Here is a 27,268-nt window from a genome sequence, read left to right on the forward strand (position 1 = left end):
ACTACTGGAACTACAGCTGAGACAACGACAGGCACAATTGCAACTACCACCTCGCCTGTGACCAGCATCGAAGGAACAACCGTGTCTCAAACTTCTGGCACTACCGTTTCAAGCACCGAAGGTACAACTGTCTCACAGACTACTGGCACTACAGTCGATACAACAACAGGCACAATTCAAAGTACAACCTCGCCAGTGACCAGCACAGAAGGTACAACCGTGTCTCAGACTACTGGCACTACAGTATCAAGCACCGAAGGTACAACTGTCTCACAGACTACTGGCACTACAGTCGATACAACAACAGGCACAATCCAAAGTACAACCTCGCTAGTGACCAGCACAGAAGGTACCACTGTCTCACAAACTACTGGCACTACAGTATCAAGCACCGTAGGTACCACTGTCTCACAAACTTCTGGAACTACAGCTGAGACAACGACAGGCACAATTGCAACTACCACCTCGCCTGTGACCAGCACCGAAGGAACAACCGTGTCTCAAACGTCTGGCACTACCGTTTCAAGCACCGAAGGTACAACTGTCTCACAGACTACTGGCACTACAGTCGATACAACAACAGGCACAATTCAAAGTACAACCTCGCCAGTGACCAGCACAGAAGGTACAACCGTGTCTCAGACTACTGGCACTACAGTATCAAGCACCGAAGGTACCACTGTCTCACAAACTACTGGAACTACAGCTGAGACAACGACAGGCACAATTGCAACTACCACCTCGCCTGTGACAAGCACCGAAGGAACAACCGTGTCTCAAACGTCTGGCACTATCGTTTCAAGCACCGAAGGTACAACTGTCTCACAGACTACTGGCACTACAGTCGATACAACAACAGGCACAATTCAAAGTACAACCTCGCCAGTGACCAGCACAGAAGGTACAACCGTGTCTCAGACTACTGGCACTGCAGTATCAAGCACCGAAGGTACCATTGTCTCACAAACTTCTGGAACTACAGCTGAGACAACGACAGGCACAATTGCAACTACCACCTCGCCTGTGACCAGCACCGAAGGAACAACCGTGCCTCAAACGTCTGGCACTATCGTTTCAAGCACCGAAGGTACAACTGTCTCACAGACTACTGGCACTACAGTCGATACAACAACAGGCACAATTCAAAGTACAACCTCGCCAGTGACCAGCACAGAAGGTACAACCGTGTCTCAGACTACTGGCACTACAGTATCAAGCACCGAAGGTACCACTGTCTCGCAAACTACTGGCACTACAGTATCAAGCACCGAAGGTACCACTGTCTCACAAACTACTGGAACTACAGCTGAGACAACGACAGGTACAATTGCAACTACCACCTCGCCTGTGACCAGCACTGAAGGAACAACCGTGTCTCAAACGTCTGGCACTACCGTTTCAACCATCGAAGGTACAACTGTCTCACAGACTACTGGCACTACAGTCGATACAACAACCGGCACAATTCAAAGTACAACCTCGCCAGTGACCAGCACAGAAGGTACAACCGTGTCTCAGAATACTGGCACTACAGTATCACGCACCGAAGGTACCACTGTCTCACAAACTACAGGAACTACAGCTGAGACAACGACAGGCACAATTGCAACTACCACCTCGCCTGTGACCAGCACCGAAGGAACAACCGTGTCTCAAACGTCTGGCACTACCGTTTCAAGCACCGAAGGTACAACTGTCTCACAGACTACTGGCACTACAGTCGATACAACAACAGGCACAATCCAAAGTACAACCTCGCCAGTGACCAGCACAGAAGGTACCACTGTCTCACAAACTACTGGCACTACAGTATCAAGCACCGAAGGTACCACTGTCTCACAAATTACTGGAACTACAGCTGAGACAACGACAGGCACAATTGCAACTACCACCTCGCCTGTGACAAGCACCGAAGGAACAACCGTGTCTCAAACGTCTGGCACTACCGTTTCAAGCACCGAAGGTACAACTGTCTCACAGACTACTGGCACTACAGTCGATACAACAACAGGCACAATTCAAAGAACAACCTCGCCAGTGACCAGCACAGAAGGTACAACCGTGTCTCAGACTACTGGCACTACAGTATCAAGCACCGAAGGTACCACTGTCTCACAAACTACTGGCACTACAGTATCAAGCACCGAAGGTACCACTGTCTCACAAACTACTGGAACTACAGCTGAGACAACGACAGGCACAATTGCAACTACCATCTCGCCTGTGACCAGCAACGAAGGAACAACCGTGTCTCAAACGTCTGGCACTACCGTTTCAAGCACCGAAGGTACAACTGTCTCACAGACTACTGGCACTACAGTCGATACAACAACAGGCACAATTCAAAGTACAACCTCGCCAGTGACTAGCACAGAAGGTACAACCGTGTCTCAGACTACTGGCACTACAGTATCAAGCACCGAAGGTACCACTGTCTCACAAACTACTGGAACTACAGCTGAGACAACGACAGACACAGTTGCAACTACCACCTCGCCTGTGACCAGCACAGAAGGAACAACTGTGTCTCAAACGTCTGGCACTTCCGTTTCAAGCACCGAAGGTACAACTGCCTCACAGACTACTGGCACTACAGTCGATACAACAACAGGCCCAATTCAAAGTACAACGTCGCCAGTGACCAGCATAGAAGGTACAACCGTGTCTCAGACTACTGGCACTACAGTATCAAGCACCGAAGGTACCACTGTCTCACAAACTACTGGAACTACAGCTGAGACAACGACAGGCACAATTGCAACTACCACCTCGCCTGTGACCAGCACCGAAGAAACAACCGTGTCTCAAACTTCTGGCACTACCGTTTCAAGCACCGAAGGTGCAACTGTCTCACAGACTACTGGCACTACAGTCGATACAACAACAGGCCCAATTCAAAGTACAACCTTGCCAGTGACCAGCACAGAAGGTACAACCGTGTCTCAGACTACTGGCACTACAGTATCAAGCACCGAAGGTACCACTGTCTCGCAAACTACTGGAACTACAGCTGAGACAACGACAGGCACAATTGCAACTACCACCTCGCCTGTGACCAGCACCGAAGGAACAACCGTGTCTCAAATGTCTGGCACTACCGTTTCAAGCACCGAAGGTACAACTGTCTCACAGACTACTGGTACTACAGTCGATACAACAACAGGCACAATTCAAAGTACAACCCCGCCAGTGACCAGCACAGAAGGTACAACCGTGTCTCAGACTACTGGCACTACAGTATCAAGCACCGAAGGTACCACTGTCTCACAAACTACTGGAACTACAGCTGAGACAACGACAGGCACAGTTGCAACTACCACCTCGCCTGTGACCAGCACCGAAGGAACAACTGTGTCTCAAACGTCTGGCACTACCGTTTCAAGCACCGAAGGTACAACTGTCTCACAGACTACTGGCACTACAGTCGATACAACAACAGGCACAATTCAAAGTACAACCTCGCCAGTGACCAGCACAGAAGGTACAACCGTGTCTCAGACTACTGGCACTACAGTATCAAGCACCGAAGGTACCACTGTCTCACAAACTACTGGAACTACAGCTGAGACAACGACAGGCACAATTGCAACTACCACCTCGCCTGTGACCAGCACCGAAGGAACAACCGTGTCTCAAACTTCTGGCACTACCGTTTCAAGCACCGAAGGTACAACTGTCTCACAGACTACTGGCACTACAGTCGATACAACAACAGGCCCAATTCAAAGTACAACCTCGCCAGTGACCAGCACAGAAGGTACAACCGTGTCTCAGACTACTGGCACTACAGTATCAAGCACCGAAGGTACCACTGTCTCGCAAACTACTGGAACTACAGCTGAGACAACGACAGGCACAATTGCAACTACCACCTCGCCTGTGACCAGCACCGAAGGAACAACCGTGTCTCAAACGTCTGGCACTACCGTTTCAAGCACCGAAGGTACAACTGTCTCACAGACTACTGGCACTACAGTCGATACAACAACAGGCACAATTCAAAGTACAACCTCGCCAGTGACCAGCACAGAAGGTACAACCGTGTCTCAGACTACTGGCACTACAGTATCAAGCACCGAAGGTACCACTGTCTCACAAACTACTGGAACTACAGCTCAGACAACGACAGGCACAATTGCAACTACCACCTCGCCTGTGACCAGCACCGAAGGAACAACCCTGTCTCAAACTTCTGGCACTACTGTTTCAAGCACCGAAGGTACAACTGTCTCACAGACTACAAGCACTACAGTCGATACAACAACAGGCACACTTCAAACTACAACCTCGCCAGTGACAAACACCGAAGGTATATACGTCGTTAAAACAACATGTATTGTATCAGAGACGACTATCCCATAAAATAAAATCCTGTGTGATCACCACTGAAATTTCAAATGTGTCTCAAAGATAGACAAAATGTATCAAAGGAACATCAAATCTCATAAGTCGAACATACTGCATAACACCATTGCAAAAAAAAGACTTTTAGTATATTAAACACAACATACAAAACCAAAAAGAGAACAACCGAAACCCTATAAAAAAAAAGTGCTTCGGAAGGGTAAGCAGATCCTGCTCCTTTTAAAGCAACCAGCATGTTGCTTTTGTTAGTATTAACTCGGTTATGTACAACTGGTTTTTTTTCTGACTCATATAAAAAAAAAATTAAAGTTCTTTGTCATTTTAAACTCAAACGTCAGAAATTTTGTATGAAGTTCAGGTTTCATGTTAATGCACTAGAGTTGAGAAATGAAATTGAACTTAACAAAGTCAGAGATTTTGCATGAAATTCAGGTTTCATGTAAATGCGCAACAATTCAATGATGAAATAAAAATAAACAAACTTAGAGATTTCGTATGAAGTTCAGGTTTCATAATAATGCGCAAGTTGAGAGATCAAATTGAACTTTAACAAAGTCAGAGATTTTGTATGAATTTTAGGTTTTATGTTAAAGCGCAATAGTTAAGAGATGAAATTGAACTTGACAAAGTCAGAGAATTTGTATGAAGTTCAGGTTTCATGTTAATGTGCAACAGTTGAGAGATGAAATTGTACTCTATTTTGTATGAAGTTCAGATTTCATGTTTAAGCGCAACAGTTGAGAGAGGAAACTGAACTTGACAAAGTCAGACATTTTGTATGAAGTTCAGGTTTCATGTTGATGCGCTAAATTTGAATGATAAAATTAAAATTAATAAACTTAGAGATTTCGTATGAAGTTCAGGTTACATGGTTATGCGCAACAGTTGAGAGATGAAATTGAACTTGACAAAGTCAGAGACTTTGTATGAAGTTCAGGTTTCATGTTTATGCGCAACAGTTTAGAGATGAAAATGAACTTGACAAAGTCAGGGATTTTGTATGAAGTTCAGGTTTCATGTTAATGCGCAACAGTTGAGTCAGAGATTTTGTATGAAGTTCAGGTTTCATGGTAATGCGCAACAGTTGAGAGATGAAATTGAACTTGGCAAAGTCAGAGATTTTGTATGAGGTTCAGGTTTCATGTTTATGTGCAACAGTTTAGAGATGAAAAATGAACTTGACAAAGTCAGAGATTTTGTATGAAGTTCAGGTTTCATGTTAATGCGCAACAGTTGAGTCAGAGATTTTGTATGAAGTTCAGGTTTCATGTTTATGCGCAACAGTTTAGAGATGAAAATGAACTTGACAAAGTCAGAGATTTTGTATTAAGTTCAGGTTGCATGTTAATGCGCAACAATTTAATGATGAAATTGAATTAAATAAACTTAAAGATTTTGTATGAATTTCAGGTTTCATTATAACGCGCAAGTTGAGAGATCAAATTAAACTTTAACAAAGTCTGAGATTTTGTATGAAGTTCAGGTTTCATGTTAATGCGCAACAGTTAAGAGATCAAATTGAACTTGACAAAGTCAGGGATTTTGTATGAAGTCAGGTTTCATGATAATTTTCAACAGTTGAGAGATGAAAATGAACTCAATAAAGTTAAAAGATTTTGTATGAAGTTCAGGTTTCATGTTAAAGCGCAACGGTTGAGAAAGAAATTGAACTTCACAAAGTCAGAGATTTTGTATGAAGTTCAGGTTTCATGTTAATGTTCAACAGTTGAGAGATGAAATTGAACTTCAATAACGTCAGAAATTTTTTTATGAAGTTCAGGTTTCATGTTTATGTGCAAGAGTTGAGAGATGAAATAGAACTTGACAAAGTCAGAGATTTTGTATGAAGTTCAGGTTTCATGTTAATGTTCAACAGTTGAGAGATGAAATTGAACTTCAATAACGTAAGAAATCTTGTATGAAGTTTAGGTTTCATGTTTATCACGGGTGTCATTCGGTTTATCGAGAGAAATGATCGTGAAAGAATATCTAACGGCGGTCAAGTATTGAGAGACGATCGTGAAAGCTCTGGTAACGGATCGTGAAAGACATTTAATGCAAATTTTAGTTCAGAATCTTTGAAAAAATTGCTTAATATTCAAAACGCGGAACAAATCTGAACAAAAAATTATGTCTGTCAAAATGGTTTAATTTCCTCAACATAACTGTGAAATAAAAAAAAGAAAATATCCAGTACTTTATGAAAAAACACAAAAGGGCGCAATACCTGTCTATGAAATTAATTACAAATAACACGCTTTTTGTACCAATAATGGTCATATTTCAGTTTTATCATGATATATTTGAAACGGGTGTATCTGATAGTATAGTAAAATTAAAGTCTGTTCTTCCCTTAATTAAAAGCATTAATTTGTATATGACAACCTTAAATTTATTGAATTTCCATCAAACTTGATCGTGAAAGATCAGGCAACGCATTATTTTGATCGTGAAAGATAATGCGTGACCAGAGTTAATACTAGTAGTCAGAAATCAGTTTTTCTTTTATCATTTGATAAACCTGCAACTGGTTGAAGCCTGTATCTATTTTGATAAGGATGATCATTAAAGCTATTATTTTTTTCTATTCAACACTTTACATCGAAAGTAAAAAAAAACAAACAAATACATGTCTAAATAAGTGTGAAAGATTCAGCTCTGAGAATCGGTCGAGTACAATATAGGCAGACCGACACTATTTAGCCAATAATATGGATATGCAACGTTTAAACCACAATGATATCCTTCAAACAAAAAATTACAGCAAAACATCATCTTTCATGAGTAATTTGAGATTGAACGGTAACCAACATTTTGTGCAACAGTACTTTCTTTAGTTCTTGATATACAACGCATATGTGGATTGCTTTGACTATATACTACATACTATAGAATACCAGAGCGCAAATCCTGTAATGTCTCGTCTGCTTTACTTATCATAGTATATTTGTTGAACGTCTATAATATCAAGGGTTTTACTATAAGTGTCAAATGCGCTTAAGATTGTCAATGGTTCATAAAAAGAGTTCAAGGTCAGATGAACCATGCCATACAGATCTCTACAAATATCCCGTACACCAAATAAATGTGTTCCGATCCTTACAGTGCCTTAGAAACTGACAAATGTAAAAGTTATGCTTGGACAATTAATTCGGAACATCCGGTCCAAAGTATATGAACCCTGACCGACAACCAGACATAGACATCTTACTATCATTCAATATATCAAATACAATGGCGTCACCATGGTCATATATGAAACATGCAGACAAACATGTACATGAAATACCTTGGCGCTAAAGCATACAGGTATATATCCAAAAGGCTACACAACATAACACGAGCATTGCCGAATGATGCATGATAATGAGTTCTATGTTATTTGAAACCTTGCAGAAGTCGAAAATGTACAACTTACAATCATAACAACAGACAGTTATCCTAAAGCTTAACGAATCAGCGATACGGACTTGACCACAAAACTGAATCGTCAGGTAGCAATACACAGTTAGATAAAAAAATAAAATTTACACTCATAATTTTTAAACACCCTCTTTCACCTCCTGTCTAACAAATAAAGCTTTCTTTGTGTGTTATGCATGTATATATTTATAGAAAGAAAATCTTCCATAGATTTGATTTCTAATGGTCATAATGGTGAAATATAATCCCTTTTGGGTATAACCATGACAACAATCTGCATTTCTTAGATACAAAATACAGCAAAAAAGGGGATTGAACATGTCACACAAGTCTCCAAAATTTGGTCTAAAGGAAAATTTCAATCAATAACAGTGATACCTTTCCTGAATCCATAGGTTTATATCTATCAAGTGGTCCAAAAAAAAATCATATGCATTTCTGCTCGTTTTTCCATAAAATTGAATTTGAAATGCTTAAACCTATTGAGGATGTTGACCTATCTAGCTTTTCTGAATACCAATAACAAATATTAATTATTATATAGTTGAAGAAAAATTTGAACGTATTCGTAGCATCAGATCCTTCACGATCCTTTTCACGATCTCCAAAAATGCGTTACGTGATCTTTCACGATCCGGAAAATTAATTTTTGTGTAAATAGTTCTTTATTTACCAAGTTTCAAATTATGTTTATACAAAATAATTACGAAAACCGTTTGATTAATTCAAATAGAATGCCCTTATTTGGATAACAGTAGTTTTTCTAGTCGAATTTGTTAAAAAAAAATCATGTTTGTTTACATTTTTTATGTCATTGAAATGTCGAGAAGCAATCTGTCTTTTGTTGTTTTGTAATAACTATGTACTTTTAAAACTGGATATTCTCACATACTGATCATAATGTTGAACCATTTTGACAGACAATTTTATTTTGTCGTAAATTTGTCTGTGTAATTAATTAAATTAGAATATTTATTGACCTTTCATATGTCTTCTCGATTAAATGTCTTTCACGATCTGTTACCAGAACTTTCACGATCGTCTCTCAATACTTGACCGCCGTTAGATATTCTTTCACGATCATTTCTCTCGATAAACCGAATGACACCCGTGTTTATGCGCAAGAGTTGAGAGATGAAGTTGAACTTAATAAAGTCAGAGTAAAGGGTTTATCGTACACATCGTGGTCCGAAATGATAAAAAAAACATTCATATTCTGCATATGGTTAGATTAGAATGCATTAATATGGCAAATTGGTAAAAAAGCAAACCATAAGAAATAAAGAGCTGAGCATTGAGGATACGTCAAGAGATAAATGTGTAAACAGTTCACCAAAGTTTCATTATAACTGCTGAAAGCGTTTTTGAATTATTGTCCGACATGTGGAAGACGGACGGACGGACAGACAACGGTATATCATAACACATCAAATACAGCAGCAGTATGGTTGTTTGAAGAAACAAAAAATGTGTTCAAAAGGTTCGACGAATATTAATACATTTGACGATAAAACAGCCGGTAGGATCTTTTATGTAGAAATTGTGTACTCTTCTTATTGGCGACAATATTATTCATCAGTTTTTAAAAAGACTAAAAACTCGAGTTGCGTACTAAATTATAAGCCTGGTACCATTGACGAGTTTTGTTTACATATATCTCAACACTTTTAGTTTGGGAAGTGCCAACAATTATCAAACGAAGTTTCCAACATTTAAAAGATTTGACATTTTCTTATTATTATATGGATATATTACATTTCAACTGTATGATACCTTGTATACGTATTAATTAATTAGATATACATATACACGAAAAACAACAAAAAATATTATTCATTTTTTCTAATTTCCACAAAAGAATATAATATATATATATATATATATGTATTAACACAAACGCATCATTTTCGTTTAACAGCTGAACCTATAACGGGTTTACAGACTACAGGCACTACAGTCGATACAACAACAGGAACAATTCAAAGTACAACCTCGCCAGTGACCAGCACAGAAGGTACCACCGTGTCTCAAACTACTGGCACTACAGTATCAAGCACCGAAGGTACCACTGTCTCACAAACTACGGGAAATACAGCTGAGAAAACAACAGGCACAATTGCAACAACCACTTCGCCTGTGACCAGCACCGAAGGTACAACCGTGTCTCAAACTTCTGGCACTACAGTTTCAAGCACCGAAGGTACAACTGTCTCACAGACTACTGGCACTACAGTCGATACAACAACAGGCCCAATTCAAGATACAACCTCGCCAGTGACCAGCACAGAAGGTACAACCGTGTCTCAGACTACTGGCACTACAGTATCAAGCACCGAAGGTACCACTGTCTCACAGACTACTGGAACTACAGCTGAGACAACGACAGGCACGATTGCAACTACCACCTCGCCTGTGACCAGCACCGAAGGTACAACCGTGACTCAAACTTCTGGCACTACAGTTTCAACCACCGAAGGTACAACTGTCTCACAGACTACTGGCACTACAGTCGATACAACAACAGGCACAATTCAAAGTACAACCTCGCCAGTGACCAGCACAGAAGGTACAACCGTGTCTCAGACTACTGGCACTACAGTATCAAGCACCAAAGGTACCACTGTCTCACAGACTACTGGAACGTCAGCTGAGACAACGACAGGCACAATTGCAACTACCACCTCGCCTGTGACCAGCACCGAAGGTACAACCGTGTCTCAAACTTCTGGCACTACAGTTTCAAGCACCGAAGGTACAACTGTCTCACAGACTACTGGCACTACAGTCGATACAACAACAGGCACAATTCAAAGTACAACCTCGCCAGTGACCAGCACAGAAGGTACAACCGTGTCTCAGACTACTGGCACTACAGTATCAAGCACCGAAGGTACCACTGTCTCACAGACTACTGGAACGTCAGCTGAGACAACGACAGGCACAATTGCAACTACCACCTCGCCTGTGACCAGCAACGAAGGTACAACCGTGTCTCAAACTTCTGGCACTACAGTTTCAAGCACTGAAGGTACAACTGTCTCACAGACTACTGGCACTACAGTCGATACAACAACAGGCACAATTCAAAGTACAACCTCGCCAGTGACCAGCACAGAAGGTACAACCGTGTCTCAGACTACTGGCACTACAGTATCAAGCACCGAAGGTACCACTGTCTCACAGACTACTGGAACTACAGCTGAGACAACGACAGGCACAATTGCAACTACCACCTCGCCTGTGACCAGCACCGAAGGTACAACCGTGTCTCAAACTTCTGGCACTACAGTTTCAAGCACCGAAGGTACAACTGTCTCACGGACTACTGGCACTACAGTCGATACAACAACAGGCACAATTCAAAGTACAACCTCGCCAGTGACCAGCACAGAAGGTACAACCGTGTCTCAGACTACTGGCACTACAGTATCAAGCACCGAAGGTACCACTGTCCCCGAGACTACTGGAACGTCAGCTGAGACAACGACAGGCACAATTGCAACTACCACCTCGCCTGTGACCAGCACCGAAGGTACAACCGTGTCTCAAACTTCTGGCACTACAGTTTCAAGCACCGAAGGTACAACTGTCTCACAGACTACTGGCACTACAGTCGATACAACAACAGGCACAATTCAAAGTACAACCTCGCCAGTGACCAGCACAGAAGGTACAACCGTGTCTCAGACTACTGGCACTACAGTATCAAGCACCGAAGGTACCACTGTCTCACAGACTACTGGAACGTCAGCTGAGACAACGACAGGCACAATTGCAACTACCACCTCGCCTGTGACCAGCACCGAAGGTACAACCGTGTCTCAAACTTCTGGCACTACAGTTTCAAGCACCGAAGGTACAACTGTCTCACAGACTACTGGCACTACAGTCGATACAACAACAGGCACAATTCAAAGTACAACCTCGCCAGTGACCAGCACAGAAGGTACAACCGTGTCTCAGACTACTGGCACTACAGTATCAAGCACCGAAGGTACCACTGTCTCACAGACTACTGGAACGTCAGCTGAGACAACGACAGGCACAATTGCAACTACCACCTCGCCTGTGACCAGCACCGAGGGTACAACCGTGTCTCAAACTTCTGGCACTACAGTTTCAAGCACCGAAGGTACAACTGTCTCACAGACTACTGGCACTACAGTCGATACAACAACAGGCACAATTCAAAGTACAACCTCGCCAGTGACCAGCACAGAAGGTACAACCGTGTCTCAGACTACTGGCACTACAGTATCAAGCACCGAAGGTACCACTGTCTCACAGACTACTGGAACTACAGCTGAGACAACGACAGGCACAATTGCAACTACCACCTCGCCTGTGACCAGCAACGAAGGTACAACCGTGTCTCAAACTTCTGGCACTACAGTTTCAAGCACCGAAGGTACAACTGTCTCTCAGATTACTGGCACTACAGTCGATACAACAACAGGCACAATTCAAAGTACAACCTCGCCAGTGACCAGCACAGAAGGTACAACCGTGTCTCAGACTACTGGAACTACAGTATCAAGCACCGAAGGTACCACTGTCTCACAGACTACTGGAACGTCAGCTGAGACAACGACAGGCACAATTGCAACTACCACCTCGCCTGTGACCAGCACCGAAGGTACAACCGTGTCTCAAACTTCTGGCACTACAGTTTCAAGCACCGAAGGTACAACTGCCTCACAGACTACTGGCACTACAGTCGATAAAACAACAGGCACAATTCAAAGTACAACATCGCCAGTGACCAGCACAGAAGGTACAACCGTGTCTCAGACTACTGGCACTACAGTATCAAGCACCGAAGGTACCACTGTCTCACAGACTACTGGAACGTCAGCTGAGACAACGACAGGCACAATTGCAACTACCACCTCGCCTGTGACCAGCACCGAAGGTACAACCGTGTCTCAAACTTCTGGCACTACAGTTTCAAGCACCGAAGGTACAACTGTCTCACAGACTACTGGCACTACAGTCGATACAACAACAGGCACAATTCAAAGTACAACCTCGCCAGTGACCAGCACAGAAGGTACAACCGTGTCTCAGACTACTGGCACTACAGTATCAAGCACCGAAGGTACCACTGTCTCACAGACTACTGGAACGTCAGCTGAGACAACGACAGGCACAATTGCAACTACCACCTCGCCTGTGACCAGCACCGAAGGTACAACCGTGTCTCAAACTTCTGGCACTACAGTTTCAAGCACCGAAGGTACAACTGTCTCACAGACTACTGGCACTACAGTCGATACAACAACAGGCACAATTCAAAGTACAACCTCGCCAGTGACCAGCACAGAAGGTACAACAGTGTCTCAGACTACTGGCACTACAGTATCAAGCACCGAAGGTACCACTGTCTCACAGACTACTGGAACTACAGCTGAGACAACGACAGGCACAATTGCAACTACCACCTCGCCTGTGACCAGCACCGAAGGTACAACCGTGTCTCAAACTTCTGGCACTACAGTTTCAAGCACCGAAGGTACAACTGTCTCACAGCCTACTGGCACTACAGTCGATACAACAACAGGCACAATTCAAAGTACAACCTCGCCAGTGACCAGCACAGAAGGTACAACCGTGTCTCAGACTACTGGCACTACAGTATCAAGCACCGAAGGTACCACTGTCTCACAGACTACTGGAACTACAGCTGAGACAACGACAGGCACAATTGCAACTACCACCTCGCCTGTGACCAGCACCGAAGGTACAACAGTGTCTCAAACTTCTGGCACTACAGTTTCAAGCACCGAAGGTACAACTGTCTCACAGACTACTGGCACTACAGTCGATACAACAACAGGCACAATTCAAAGTACAACCTCGCCAGTGACCAGCACAGAAGGTACAACCGTGTCTCAGACTACTGGCACTACAGTATCAAGCACCGAAGGTACCACTGTCTCACAGACTACAGGAACTACAGCTGAGACAACAACAGGCACAATTGCAACTACCACCTCGCCTGTGACCAGCACCGAAGGTACAACCGTGTCTCAAACTTCTGGCACTACAGTATCAAGCACCGAAGGTACCATTGTCTCAAAGACTACTGGAACTACAGCTGAGACAACGACAGGCACAATTGCAACTACCACCTCGCCTGTGACCAGCACCGAAGGTACAACCGTGTCTCAAACTTCTGGCAATACAGTTTCAAGCACCGAAGGTACAACTGTCTCACAGACTACTGGCACTACAGTCGATACAACAACAGGCACAATTCAAAGTACAACCTCGCCAGTGACCAGCACAGAAGGTACAACCGTGTCTCAGACTACTGGCACTACAGTATCAAGCACCGAAGGTACCACTGTCTCACAGACTACTGGAACTACAGCTGAGACAACGACAGGCACAATTGCAACTACCACCTCGCCTGTGACCAGCACCGAAGGTACAACCGTGTCTCAAACTTCTGGCACTACAGTTTCAAGCACCGAAGGTACAACTGTCTCACAGACTACTGGTACTACAGTCGATACAACAACAGGCACAATTCAAAGTACAACCTCGCCAGTGACCAGCACAGAAGGTACAACCGTGTCTCAGACTACTGGCACTACAGTATCAAGCACCGAGGGTACCACTGTCTCACAAACTACTGGAACTACAGCTGAGACAACGACAGGCACAATTGCAACTACCACCTCGCCTGTGACCAGCACCAAAGGAACAACCGTGTCTCAAACTTCTGGCACAACCGTGTCAAGCACTGAAGGTACAACTGTCTCACAGACTACTGGCACCACAGTCGATACAACAACAGGCACAATTCAAAGTACAACCTCGCCTGTGACCAGCGCAGAAGGTACAACCGTGTCTCAAACTACTGGCACTACAGAATCAATCACCGAAGGTACCACTGTCTCACAAACTACTGGAACTACAGCTGAGACAACGACAGGCACAATTGCAACTACCACCTCGCCTGTGACCAGTACCGAAGGAACAACCGTGTCTCAAACGTCTGGCACTACCGTTTCAAGCACCGAAGGTACAACTGTCTCACAGACTACTGGCACTACAGTCGATACAACAACAGGCACAATTCAAAGTACAACCTCGCCAGTGACCAGCACAGAAGGTACAACCGTGTCTCAGACTACTGGCACTACAGTATCAAGCACCGAAGGTACCACTGTCTCACATACTACTGGAACTACAGCTGAGACAACGACAGGCACAATTGCAACTACCACCTCGCCTGTGACCAGCAACGAAGGTACAACCGTGTCTCAAACTTCTGGCACTACAGTTTCAAGCACCGAAGGTACAACTGTCTCACAGACTACTGGCACTACAGTCGATACAACAACAGGCACAATTCAAAGTACAACCTCGCCAGTGACCAGCACAGAAGGTACAACCGTGTCTCAGACTACTGGCACTACAGTATCAAGCACCGAAGGTACCACTGTTTCCCAGACTACTGAAACGTCAGCTGAGACAACGACAGGCACAATTGCAACTACCACCTCGCCTGTGACCAGCACCGAAGGTACAACCGTGTCTCAAACTTCTGGCACTACAGTTTCAAGCACCGAAGGTACAACTGCCTCACAGACTACTGGCACTACAGTCGATAAAACAACAGGCACAATTCAAAGTACAACCTCGCCAGTGACCAGCACCGAAGGTACAACCGTGTCTCAGACTACTGGCACTACAGTATCAAGCACCGAAGGTACCACTGTCTCACAGACTACTGGAACGTCAGCTGAGACAACGACAGGCACAATTGCAACACCCACCTCGCCTGTGACCAGCACCGAAGGTACAACCGTGTCTCAAACTTCTGGCACTACAGTTTCAAGCACCGAAGGTACAACTGTCTCACAGACTACTGGCACTACAGTCGATACAACAACAGGCACAATTCAAAGTACAACCTCGCCAGTGACCAGCACAGAAGGTACAACAGTGTCTCAGACTACTGGCACTACAGTATCAAGCACCGAAGGTACCACTGTCTCACAGACTACTGGAACTACAGCTGAGACAACGACAGGCACAATTGCAACTACCACCTCGCCTGTGACCAGCACCGAAGGTACAACCGTATCTCAAACTTCTGGCACTACAGTTTCAAGCACCGAAGGTACAACTGTCTCACAGACTACTGGCACTACAGTCGATACAACAACAGGCACAATTCAAAGTACAACCTCGCCAGTGACCAGCACAGAAGGTACAACCGTGTCTCAGACTACTGGCACTACAGTATCAAGCACCGAAGGTACCACTGTCTCACAGACTACTGGAACGTCAGCTGAGACAACGACAGGCACAATTGCAACTACCACCTCGCCTGTGACCAGCACCGAAGGTACAACCGTGTCTCAAACTTCTGGCACTACAGTTTCAAGCACCGAAGGTACAACTGTCTCACAGACTACTGGCACTACAGTCGATACAACAACAGGCACAATTCAAAGTACAACCTCGCCAGTGACCAGCACAGAAGGTACAACAGTGTCTCAGACTACTGGCACTACAGTATCAAGCACCGAAGGTACCACTGTCTCACAGACTACTGGAACTACAGCTGAGACAACGACAGGCACAATTGCAACTACCACCTCGCCTGTGACCAGCACCGAAGGTACAACCGTGTCTCAAACTTCTGGCACTACAGTTTCAAGCACCGAAGGTACAACTGTCTCACAGACTAATGGCACTACAGTCGATACAACAACAGGCACAATTCAAAGTACAACCTCGCCAGTGACCAGCACAGAAGGTACAACCGTGTCTCAGACTACTGGCACTACAGTATCAAGCACCGAAGGTACCACTGTCTCACAGACTACTGGAACTACAGCTGAGACAACGACAGGCACAATTGCAACTATCACCTCGCCTGTGACCAGCACCGAAGGTACAACCGTGTCTCAAACTTCTGGCACTACAGTTTCAAGCACCGAAGGTACAACTGTCTCACAGACTACTGGCACTACAGTCGATACAACAACAGGCACAATTCAAAGTACAACCTCGCCAGTGACCAGCACAGAAGGTACAACCGTGTCTCAGACTACTGGCACTACAGTATCAAGCACCGAAGGTACCACTGTCTCACAGACTACTGGAACTACAGCTGAGACAACGACAGGCACAATTGCAACTACCATCTCGCCTGTGACCAGCACCGAAGGTACAACCGTGTCTCAAACTTCTGGCACTACAGTTTCAAGCACCGAAGGTACAACTGTCTCACAGACTACTGGCACTACAGTCGATACAACAACAGGCACAATTCAAAGTACAACCTCGCCAGTGACCAGCACAGAAGGTACAACCGTGTCTCAGACTACTGGCACTACAGTATCAAGCACCGAAGGTACCACTGTCTCACAGACTACTGGAACGTCAGCTGAGACAACGACAGGCACAATTGCAACTAACACCTCGCCTGTGACCAGCACCGAAGGTACAACCGTGTCTCAAACTTCTGGCACTACAGTTTCAAGCACCGAAGGTACAACTGCCTCACAGACTACTGACACTACAGTCGATAAAACAACAGGCACAATTCAAAGTACAACCTCGCCAGTGACCAGCACAGAAGGTACAACCGTGTCTCAGACTACTGGCACTGCAGTATCAAGCACCGAAGGTACCACTGTCTCACAGACTACTGGAACGTCAGCTGAGACAACGACAGGCACAATTGCAACTACCACCTCGCCTGTGACCAGCACCGAAGGTACAACCGTGTCTCAAACTTCTGGCACTACAGTTTCAAGCACCGAAGGTACAACTGTCTCACAGACTACTGGCACTACAGTCGATACAACAACAGGCACAATTCAAAGTACAACCTCGCCAGTGACCAGCACAGAAGGTACAACCGTGTCTCAGACTACTGGCACTACAGTATCAAGCACCGAAGGTACCATTGTCTCACAGACTACTGGAACTACAGCTGAGACAACGACAGGCACAATTGCAACTACCACCTCGCCTGTGACCAGCACCGAAGGTACAACCGTATCTCAAACTTCTGGCACTACAGTTTCAAGCACCGAAGGTTCAACTGTCTCACAGACTACTGGCACTACAGTCGATACAACAACAGGCACAATTCAAAGTACAACCTCGCCAGTGACCAGCACAGAAGGTACAACCGTGTTTCAGACTACTGGCACTACAGTATCAAGCACCGAAGGTAACACTGTCTCACAGACTACTGGAACTTCAGCTGAGACAACGACAGGCACAATTGCAACTACCACCTCGCCTGTGACCAGCACCGAAGGTACAACCGTGTCTCAAACTTCTGGCACTACAGTTTCAAGCACCGAAGGTACAACTGTCTCACAGACTACTGGCACTACAGTCGATACAACAACAGGCACAATTCAAAGTACAACCTCGCCAGTGACCAGCACAGAAGGTACAACCGTGTCTCAGACCACTGGCACTACAGTATCAAGCACCGAAGGTACCACTGTCTCACAGACTACTGGAACTACAGCTGAGACAACGACAGGCACAATTGCAACTACCACCTCGCCTGTGACCAGCACCGAAGGTACAACCGTGTCTCAAACTTCTGGCACTACAGTTTCAAGCACCGAAGGTATAACTGTCTCACAGACTACTGGCACTACAGTCGATACAACAACAGGCACAATTCAAAGTACAACCTCGCCAGTGACCAGCACAGAAGGTACAACCGTGTCTCAGACTACTGGCACTACAGTATCAAGCACCGAAGGTACCACTGTCTCACAGACTACTGGAACGTCAGCTGAGACAACGACAGGCACAATTGCAACTACCACCTCGCCTGTGACCAGCACCGAAGGTACAACCGTGTCTCAAACTTCTGGCACTACAGTTTCAAGCACCGAAGGTACAACTGTCTCACAGACTACTGGCACTACAGTCGATACAACAACAGGCACAATTCAAAGTACAACCTCGCCAGTGACCAGCACAGAAGGTACAACCGTGTCTCAGACTACTGGCATTACAGTATCAAGCACCGAAGGTACCACTGTCTCACAGACTACTGGAACTACAGTTGAGACAACGACAGGCACAATTGAAACTACCACCTCGCCTGTGACCAGCACCGAAGGTACAACCGTGTCTCAAACTTCTGGCACTACAGTTTCAAGCACCGAAGGTACAACTGTCTCACAGACTACTGGCACTACAGTCGATACAACAACAGGCACAATTCAAAGTACAACCTCGCCAGTGACCAGCACAGAAGGTACAACCGTTTCTCAGACTACTGGCACTACAGTATCAAGCACCGAAGGTACCACTGTCTCACAGACTACTGGAACTACAGCTGAGACAACGACAGGCACAATTGCAACTACCACCTCGCCTGTGACCAGCACAGAAGGTACAACCGTGTCTCAAACTTCTGGCACTACAGTTTCAAGCACCGAAGGTACAACTGTCTCACAGACTACTGGCACTACAGTCGATACAACAACAGGCACAATTCAAAGTACAACCTCGCCAGTGACCAGCACAGAAGGTACGACCGTGTCTCAGACTACTGGCACTACAGTATCAAGCACCGAAGGTACCACTGTCTCACAGACTACTGGAACTACAGCTGAGACAACGACAGGCACAATTGCAACTACCACCTCGCCTGTGACCAGCACAGAAGGTACAACCGTGTCTCAAACTTCTGGCACTACAGTTTCAAGCACCGAAGGTACAACTGTCTCACAGACTACTGGCACTACAGTCGATACAACAACAGGCACAATTCAAAGTACCACCTCGCCAGTGACCAGCACAGACGGTACAACCGTGTCTCAGACTACTGGCACTACAGTATCAAGCACTGAAGGTACCACTGTCTCACAGACTACTGACACTACAGTCGATACAACAACAGGCACAATTCAAAGTACAACCTCGCCAGTGACCAGCACAGACGGTACAACCGTGTCTCAGACTACTGGCACTACAGTATCAAGCACCGAAGGTACCACTGTCTCACAGACTACTGGAACTACAGCTGAGACAACGACAGGCACAATTGCAACTATCACCTCGCCTGTGACCAGCACCGAAGGTACAACCGTGTCTCAAACTTCTGGCACTACAGTTTCAAGCACCGAAGGTACAACTGTCTCACAGACTACTGGCACTACAGTCGATACAACAACAGGCACAATTCAAAGTACAACCTCGCCAGTGACCAGCACAGAAGGTACAACCGTGTCTCAGACTACTGGCACTACAGTATCAAGCACCGAAGGTACCACTGTCTCACAGACTACTGGAACTACAGCTGAGACAACGACAGGCACAATTGCAACTACCATCTCGCCTGTGACCAGCACCGAAGGTACAACCGTGTCTCAAACTTCTGGCACTACAGTTTCAAGCACCGAAGGTACAACTGTCTCACAGACTACTGGCACTACAGTCGATACAACAACAGGCACAATTCAAAGTACAACCTCGCCATTGACCAGCACAGAAGGTACAACCGTGTCTCAGACTACTGGCACTACAGTATCAAGCACCGAAGGTACCACTGTCTCACAGACTACTGGAACGTCAGCTGAGACAACGACAGGCACAATTGCAACTAACATCTCGCCTGTGACCAGCACCGAAGGTACAACCGTGTCTCAAACTTCTGGCACTACAGTTTCAAGCACCGAAGGTACAACTGCCTTACAGACTACTGACACTACAGTCGATAAAACAACAGGCACAATTCAAAGTACAACCTCGCCAGTGACCAGCACAGAAGGTACAACCGTGTCTCAGACTACTGGCACTGCAGTATCAAGCACCGAAGGTACCACTGTCTCACAGACTACTGGAACGTCAGCTGAGACAACGACAGGCACAATTGCAACTACCACCTCGCCTGTGACCAGCACCGAAGGTACAACCGTGTCTCAAACTTCTGGCACTACAGTTTCAAGCACCGAAGGTACAACTGTCTCACAGACTACTGGCACTACAGTCGATACAACAACAGGCACAATTCAAAGTACAACCTCGCCAGTAACCAGCACAGAAGGTACAACCGTGTCTCAGACTACTGGCACTACAGTATCAAGCACCGAAGGTACCATTGTCTCACAGACTACGGGAACTACAGCTGAGACAACGACAGGCACAATTGCAACTACCACCTCGCCTGTGACCAGCACCGAAGGTACAACCGTGTCTCAAACTTCTGGCACTACAGTTTCAAGCACCGAAGGTTCAACTGTCTCACAGACTACTGGCACTACAGTCGATACAACAACAGGCACAATTCAAAGTACAACCTCGCCAGTGACCAGCACAGAAGGTACAACCGTGTTTCAGACTACTGGCACTACAGTATCAAGCACCGAAGGTAACACTGTCTCACAGACTACTGGAACTTCAGCTGAGACAACGACAGGCACAATTGCAACTACCACCTCGCCTGTGACCAGCACCGAAGGTACAACCGTGTCTCAAACTTCTGGCACTACAGTTTCAAGCACCGAAGGTACAACTGTCTCACAGACTACTGGCACTACAGTCGATACAACAACAGGCACAATTCAAAGTACAACCTCGCCAGTGACCAGCACAGAAGGTACAACCGTGTCTCAGACCACTGGCACTACAGTATCAAGCACCGAAGGTACCACTGTCTCACAGACTACTGGAACTACAGCTGAGACAACGACAGGCACAATTGCAACTACCACCTCGCCTGTGACCAGCACCGAAGGTACAACCGTGTCTCAAACTTCTGGCACTACAGTTTCAAGCACCGAAGGTATTACTGTCTCACAGACTACTGGCACTACAGTCGATACAACAACAGGCACAATTCAAAGTACAACCTCGCCAGTGACCAGCACAGAAGGTACAACCGTGTCTCAGACTACTGGCACTACAGTATCAAGCACCGAAGGTACCACTGTCTCACAGACTACTGGAACGTCAGCTGAGACAACGACAGGCACAATTGCAACTACCACCTCGCCTGTGACCAGCACCGAAGGTACAACCGTGTCTCAAACTTCTGGCACTACAGTTTCAAGCACCGAAGGTACAACTGTCTCACAGACTACTGGCACTACAGTCGATACAACAACAGGCACAATTCAAAGTACAACCTCGCCAGTGACCAGCACAGAAGGTACAACCGTGTCTCAGACTACTGGCATTACAGTATCAAGCACCGAAGGTACCACTGTCTCACAGACTACTGGAACTACAGTTGAGACAACGACAGGCACAATTGAAACTACCACCTCGCCTGTGACCAGCACCGAAGGTACAACCGTGTCTCAAACTTCTGGCACTACAGTTTCAAGCACCGAAGGTACAACTGTCTCACAGACTACTGGCACTACAGTCGATACAACAACAGGCACAATTCAAAGTACAACCTCGCCAGTGACCAGCACAGAAGGTACAACCGTTTCTCAGACTACTGGCACTACAGTATCAAGCACCGAAGGTACCACTGTCTCACAGACTACTGGAACTACAGCTGAGACAACGACAGGCACAATTGCAACTACCACCTCGCCTGTGACCAGCACAGAAGGTACAACCGTGTCTCAAACTTCTGGCACTACAGTTTCAAGCACCGAAGGTACAACTGTCTCACAGACTACTGGCACTACAGTCGATACAACAACAGGCACAATTCAAAGTACAACCTCGCCAGTGACCAGCACAGAAGGTACGACCGTGTCTCAGACTACTGGCACTACAGTATCAAGCACCGAAGGTACCACTGTCTCACAGACTACTGGAACTACAGCTGAGACAACGACAGGCACAATTGCAACTACCACCTCGCCTGTGACCAGCACAGAAGGTACAACCGTGTCTCAAACTTCTGGCACTACAGTTTCAAGCACCGAAGGTACAACTGTCTCACAGACTACTGGCACTACAGTCGATACAACAACAGGCACAATTCAAAGTACCACCTCGCCAGTGACCAGCACAGACGGTACAACCGTGTCTCAGACTACTGGCACTACAGTATCAAGCACTGAAGGTACCACTGTCTCACAGACTACTGACACTACAGTCGATACAACAACAGGCACAATTCAAAGTACAACCTCGCCAGTGACCAGCACAGACGGTACAACCGTGTCTCAGACTATTGGCACTACAGTATCAAGCACTGAAGGTACCACTGTCTCACAGACTACTGGAACTACAGCTGAGACAACGACAGGCACAATTGCAACTACCACCTCGCCTGTGACCAGCACCGAAGGTACAACCGTGTCTCAAACTTCTGGCACTACAATTTCAAGCACCGAAGGTACAACTGCCTCACAGACTACTGGCACTACAGTCGATACAACAACAGGCACAATTCAAAGTACAACCTTTTTTTTTGTTATGATTTGAAAAAACAACAAAAAACGACTATGTATTTCGAATTAATTTCAGTTTCACTTAACCTTGTCACACTGTTAGACTTCTATGGCACGCCGTTTTTATATTTATTCAAATTTGAAGATATCTTATTTAATAAATCAGATATCTCAATTAATATATAAGATATCTCTAAAAATTTATAAGATATCTCAATTAGTTTATAAGATATCTTATTTAACTAAATAAGATATCTCGAAATTGAATAAATATAATAACGGCGTGCCATAGACTTCTGTGTAGACGTTATGCTATGGCACGCCGTTTTTATATTTATTCAAATTTGAAGATATCATATCTATTTAACAAGATATCTTATTAAGTATTAAGATATCTTTAATTTTTATAAGATATCTTATTTAATTTGAAAGTAATTAAGATATCTCTATTAGTTTATAAGATATCTCTATTAGTTTATAAAATATCTCTATAAGTTAATAAGATATCTCTATTAATTAATAAGATATCTTATAAAGTATATAAGATATCTTACTTCTTTATAAAGATATCTTTTAATACATACTTTATAAGATATCTTATTAATTAATAGAGATATCTTATAAACTAATAGATATATCTTATTAACTTATGGAGATATCTTATATATTAAATAAGATATCTTTATAACCAATTAAATGAGATATCTCTATAAGTTAATAAGATATCTCTAAAAGTTTATAAGATATCTCTATTAGTTTATATGATATCTTTATAAGTTAATAAGATATCTCTATAAGTTAATAAGATATCTCTAAAAGTTTATAAGATATCTTTATTAGTTTATAAGATATCTCTATAAGTTAATAAGATATCTCTATAAGTTGATAAAATATCTCTAAAAGTTTATAAGATATCTCTATTAGTTTATAAGATATCTCTATTAATTAATAAGATATCTTATAAAGTATATAAGATATCTTACTTCTTTAGAAAGATATCTTTTAAATACATAATTTATAAGATATCTTATTAATTAATAGAGATATCTTATAAACTAATAGAGATATCTTATTAATTAATAGAGATATCTTATAAACTAATAGAGATATCTTATTAACTTATGGTGATATCTTATTAAGTAAATAAGATATCTCTATTAATAACTATATAAAAGATATATTATATAGTTAATAAGATATCTTATAAATTAATAGAGATATCTTATATTTTAAATAAGATATCTTACATGTTTAATAAGATATCTTTATAAACATTTTAATAAGATATCTTATTTAATATATAAGATATCTTATTTAATATATAAGATATCTTATTTAATAAATCAGATATCTCAATTAATATATAAGATATCTCATTTTGTTATTAAGATATCTCAATTAGTTAATAAGATATCTTATTTAACTAAATAAGATATCTAGAAATTGAATAAATATAATAACGGCGTGACATATTATGCTCATTCAAAACTTGTTCATCTTAAAGTTATTAAATCAAGATAAGTTAATTTTGAAAAATTCTTATATGATTTAATTTGCACATTAAGGAATACGTTGATATGATTGGTCTAGAGTAGTTGTTTTTGACGTTGTTTAATTTGTCGATAGACCACGTTGCTTGAACATTTTTTTGACACCAATGTTAACACGATGGTGACGATAATAACACAATCCAGCTCGATTTTAAAAAATGTTTCTTTTTTAACTTCGCGTTAAATCGTTAAATCAAAAATCAACTAAAACATTAACTTAAATTATAATATGAGTTTTTGTAGCAAATTTTATGGAGTACATATTTTTGCGTGAAGCAACAAATATATTCACGCACCAGGCCAATTCAATGACACAAATATACAATTTACGTTTAAAGCCCCGGTCACAACAGATCGTGCGATTTTTTGTCGTGACGGATCTATAAAATAGTTGTCGTGGGACTGTCGTGCAAAATGTCAAAAATATATATCGAGTGGTCACATCAGCTACGACATGTCCATGACGGTTCCACGATGGGTACACGATAGAAAAAAATGTAATTGTACTGTCGTGGGTTTGTCGCTAGTCGGCTTGCGACAGTCGTACGACAATCACGCTATTTATCAGGGTTTCATGTCACGGGATGCGCTTGTCACTGTCGTGCCACTTTCGTATGACTGTCTTACAACTGTCGCACAACAGTCGTGGGTCACTCGCACGTTTGACTCCGGGTCTATTAGTATATATAGAAGGCCCGATTAATTTTTCAGGGTTTCATGTCACGGGATGCGCGTGTCACTGTCGTGCCACTTTCGTATGACTGTCTTACAACTGTCGCACAACAGTCATTGGTCACTCGCACGTTTGACTCCGGGTCTATTAGTATATATAGAAGGCCCGATTAATTGCAAGCTATTTGCCGTTTGCTTTCAATATGTTTAAGTGTCATTATAAGTTCGGTCAAGCTAAAGGACGTCATTCGTATTAGTTTTTGATTATAATTGTTCAGCGAATTTAAACCAGGATGCCCCCGAAAAGAAAAATAAATGGATGATATTTTGCTCTTGTTGGAGTCCGGCAAGGCGCATTTTCAGCAGGGCCAAACGTAATCGTTCTAGTGGAATAGCTATCCTCTTTAAACGGCAGACGGTATGTTTTCCAAACATTTATTCACGCCGAATTGTATTCTTCTAAATAAAAAGAAAATATGATGCACGACGAACGTTCCACTGTCGTACGACGGACCATCAATGTTGTGCGAGCATCGTACGAAATTTGGTATTCGTGAGACAATCGTGCGACTGTATCACGAATGTATTGCGACAGTCGTACGATTGTTTTAATCTTTAAAATGTTTATGTTGGTACCCTCGACAATGTGTTTATCGCACAACAGTCACACGATTGTTGTGAGACACTCTCACGACAGCCACAAGACAGTGACACGACAAAAATTCGTAGAGCAAAAAAGGTGCCTGCCAATTTTCGGCCCACGACACACGATAGCGCCACGATGTTAAATGTCAAAATACCGTGCGGTGGCGCTGTATAGATGTGTTGTGGGTTCGTTGTGACCAGGACAACTTTGGAGAGGTAACGAGTATATGAAAAAAAATCCTTATCTCGAATTTTAAGGAATTATAAGGATTAAACGACTTGAATGATCCGCATCAAGTCAATCACAAACATATCATAACATTCGGAATTTTAGTTGTTTGTGAGTGAATTGGCAAAGTTATAACACCAATAAATTCTTTACAAAGGCGTTTAATTCTAAAATGAAACAATTGGGAGCTTAATTTGAAAGCAAACAAAGACCACGATCTTTAAAGGTATTGTTCTTATATCGAAGTAAGTGTTGTTTGGTCATTAATACCATTCAACTTCGTACTTTAATCGGGATTTTTACCTCGTTTGATTCGAGCGTCACTGATGAGTCTCCTTTCAAAACGAAAACCGCGTCCAGTGTCCACAATTTTAATCAAAGTATATTTGATGAGTTTATCATATAAATACATGTCTGATTTAACTTACGAATAAACCTGCTTTTTATAGGTTCAATAGAAAGTACCATCACGCCAGTTATCAGCACAGAAGATACAGCCATCTCTCAGACTACTAGTACTTCGTCTGAGCCAACGACAGGCACGATCGTAATAACCACCTCGCCAGTGACAATCGTAGAAGGTACAACTGTGTCCCAACACATTTTACAATAGTGATCATATCATTTTTTATTTTATTAATGGAATTTTCGTTTTGCTTTTTATATCATTTCATCTGTTTGTATTTGCTTTATTAAATAAATTAAATAGTCAATCAATCCATCAATCGATCACTTAATCTATTAATCGTAAAATAGGCCAATAAATTTGTGTTAGTCAAAAAACATAAAAAAAAATGTATTGATGTATAAAGTCATCAAAGGTCCGCCAGATAAAACTCTTTACGTCTTTCGCTATGGTTTTCCATAACTATATATTAAAAATTAAACTGGAGTTAAACATAAAATTGGTCAACAATTTAAAAAAAAAAAAAAAAAATGGCAGATATTGATGTTCATTCGACACAAGTTAATCTTTTAGTACTGAAACGAAGAAAGTGAATTCTTTACGAGTTAAGGTA

General features: G+C 43.3%; 1 protein-coding gene across 1 annotated transcript; it reads left to right on the forward strand.

Annotated features, from left to right (window-relative positions):
• On the forward strand, nt 1-26,862 carry LOC139492801 (pneumococcal serine-rich repeat protein-like). The gene is made up of 4 exons (XM_071280956.1): nt 1-2,101; nt 2,150-4,309; nt 9,707-23,158; nt 26,699-26,862. The coding sequence occupies exons 2-4, from the start codon at nt 3,085-3,087 to the stop codon at nt 26,860-26,862; spliced, it is 14,841 nt and encodes a 4,946-aa protein (XP_071137057.1). The 5' UTR covers nt 1-2,101; nt 2,150-3,084.
• Nucleotides 26,863-27,268: the final 406 nt, after the last annotated feature.

This window comes from Mytilus edulis, chromosome 10 (assembly GCF_963676685.1).
Source record: "Mytilus edulis chromosome 10, xbMytEdul2.2, whole genome shotgun sequence".
Classification (NCBI taxonomy): Eukaryota; Metazoa; Mollusca; class Bivalvia; order Mytilida; family Mytilidae; genus Mytilus; species Mytilus edulis.

Excerpts from the sequence above, each read along its gene's own strand:
- LOC139492801 (XM_071280956.1), top strand. The coding sequence starts at position 3,085 with ATGTCTGGCACTACCGTTTCAAGCACCGAAGGTACAACTGTCTCACAG. Across the intron at positions 4,310-9,706 it reads GCCAGTGACAAACACCGAAG|CTGAACCTATAACGGGTTTA; the intron begins GTATATACGTCG and ends TTCGTTTAACAG. Across the intron at positions 23,159-26,698 it reads AACAACAGGCACAATTCAAA|GTTCAATAGAAAGTACCATC; the intron begins GTACAACCTTTT and ends TGCTTTTTATAG.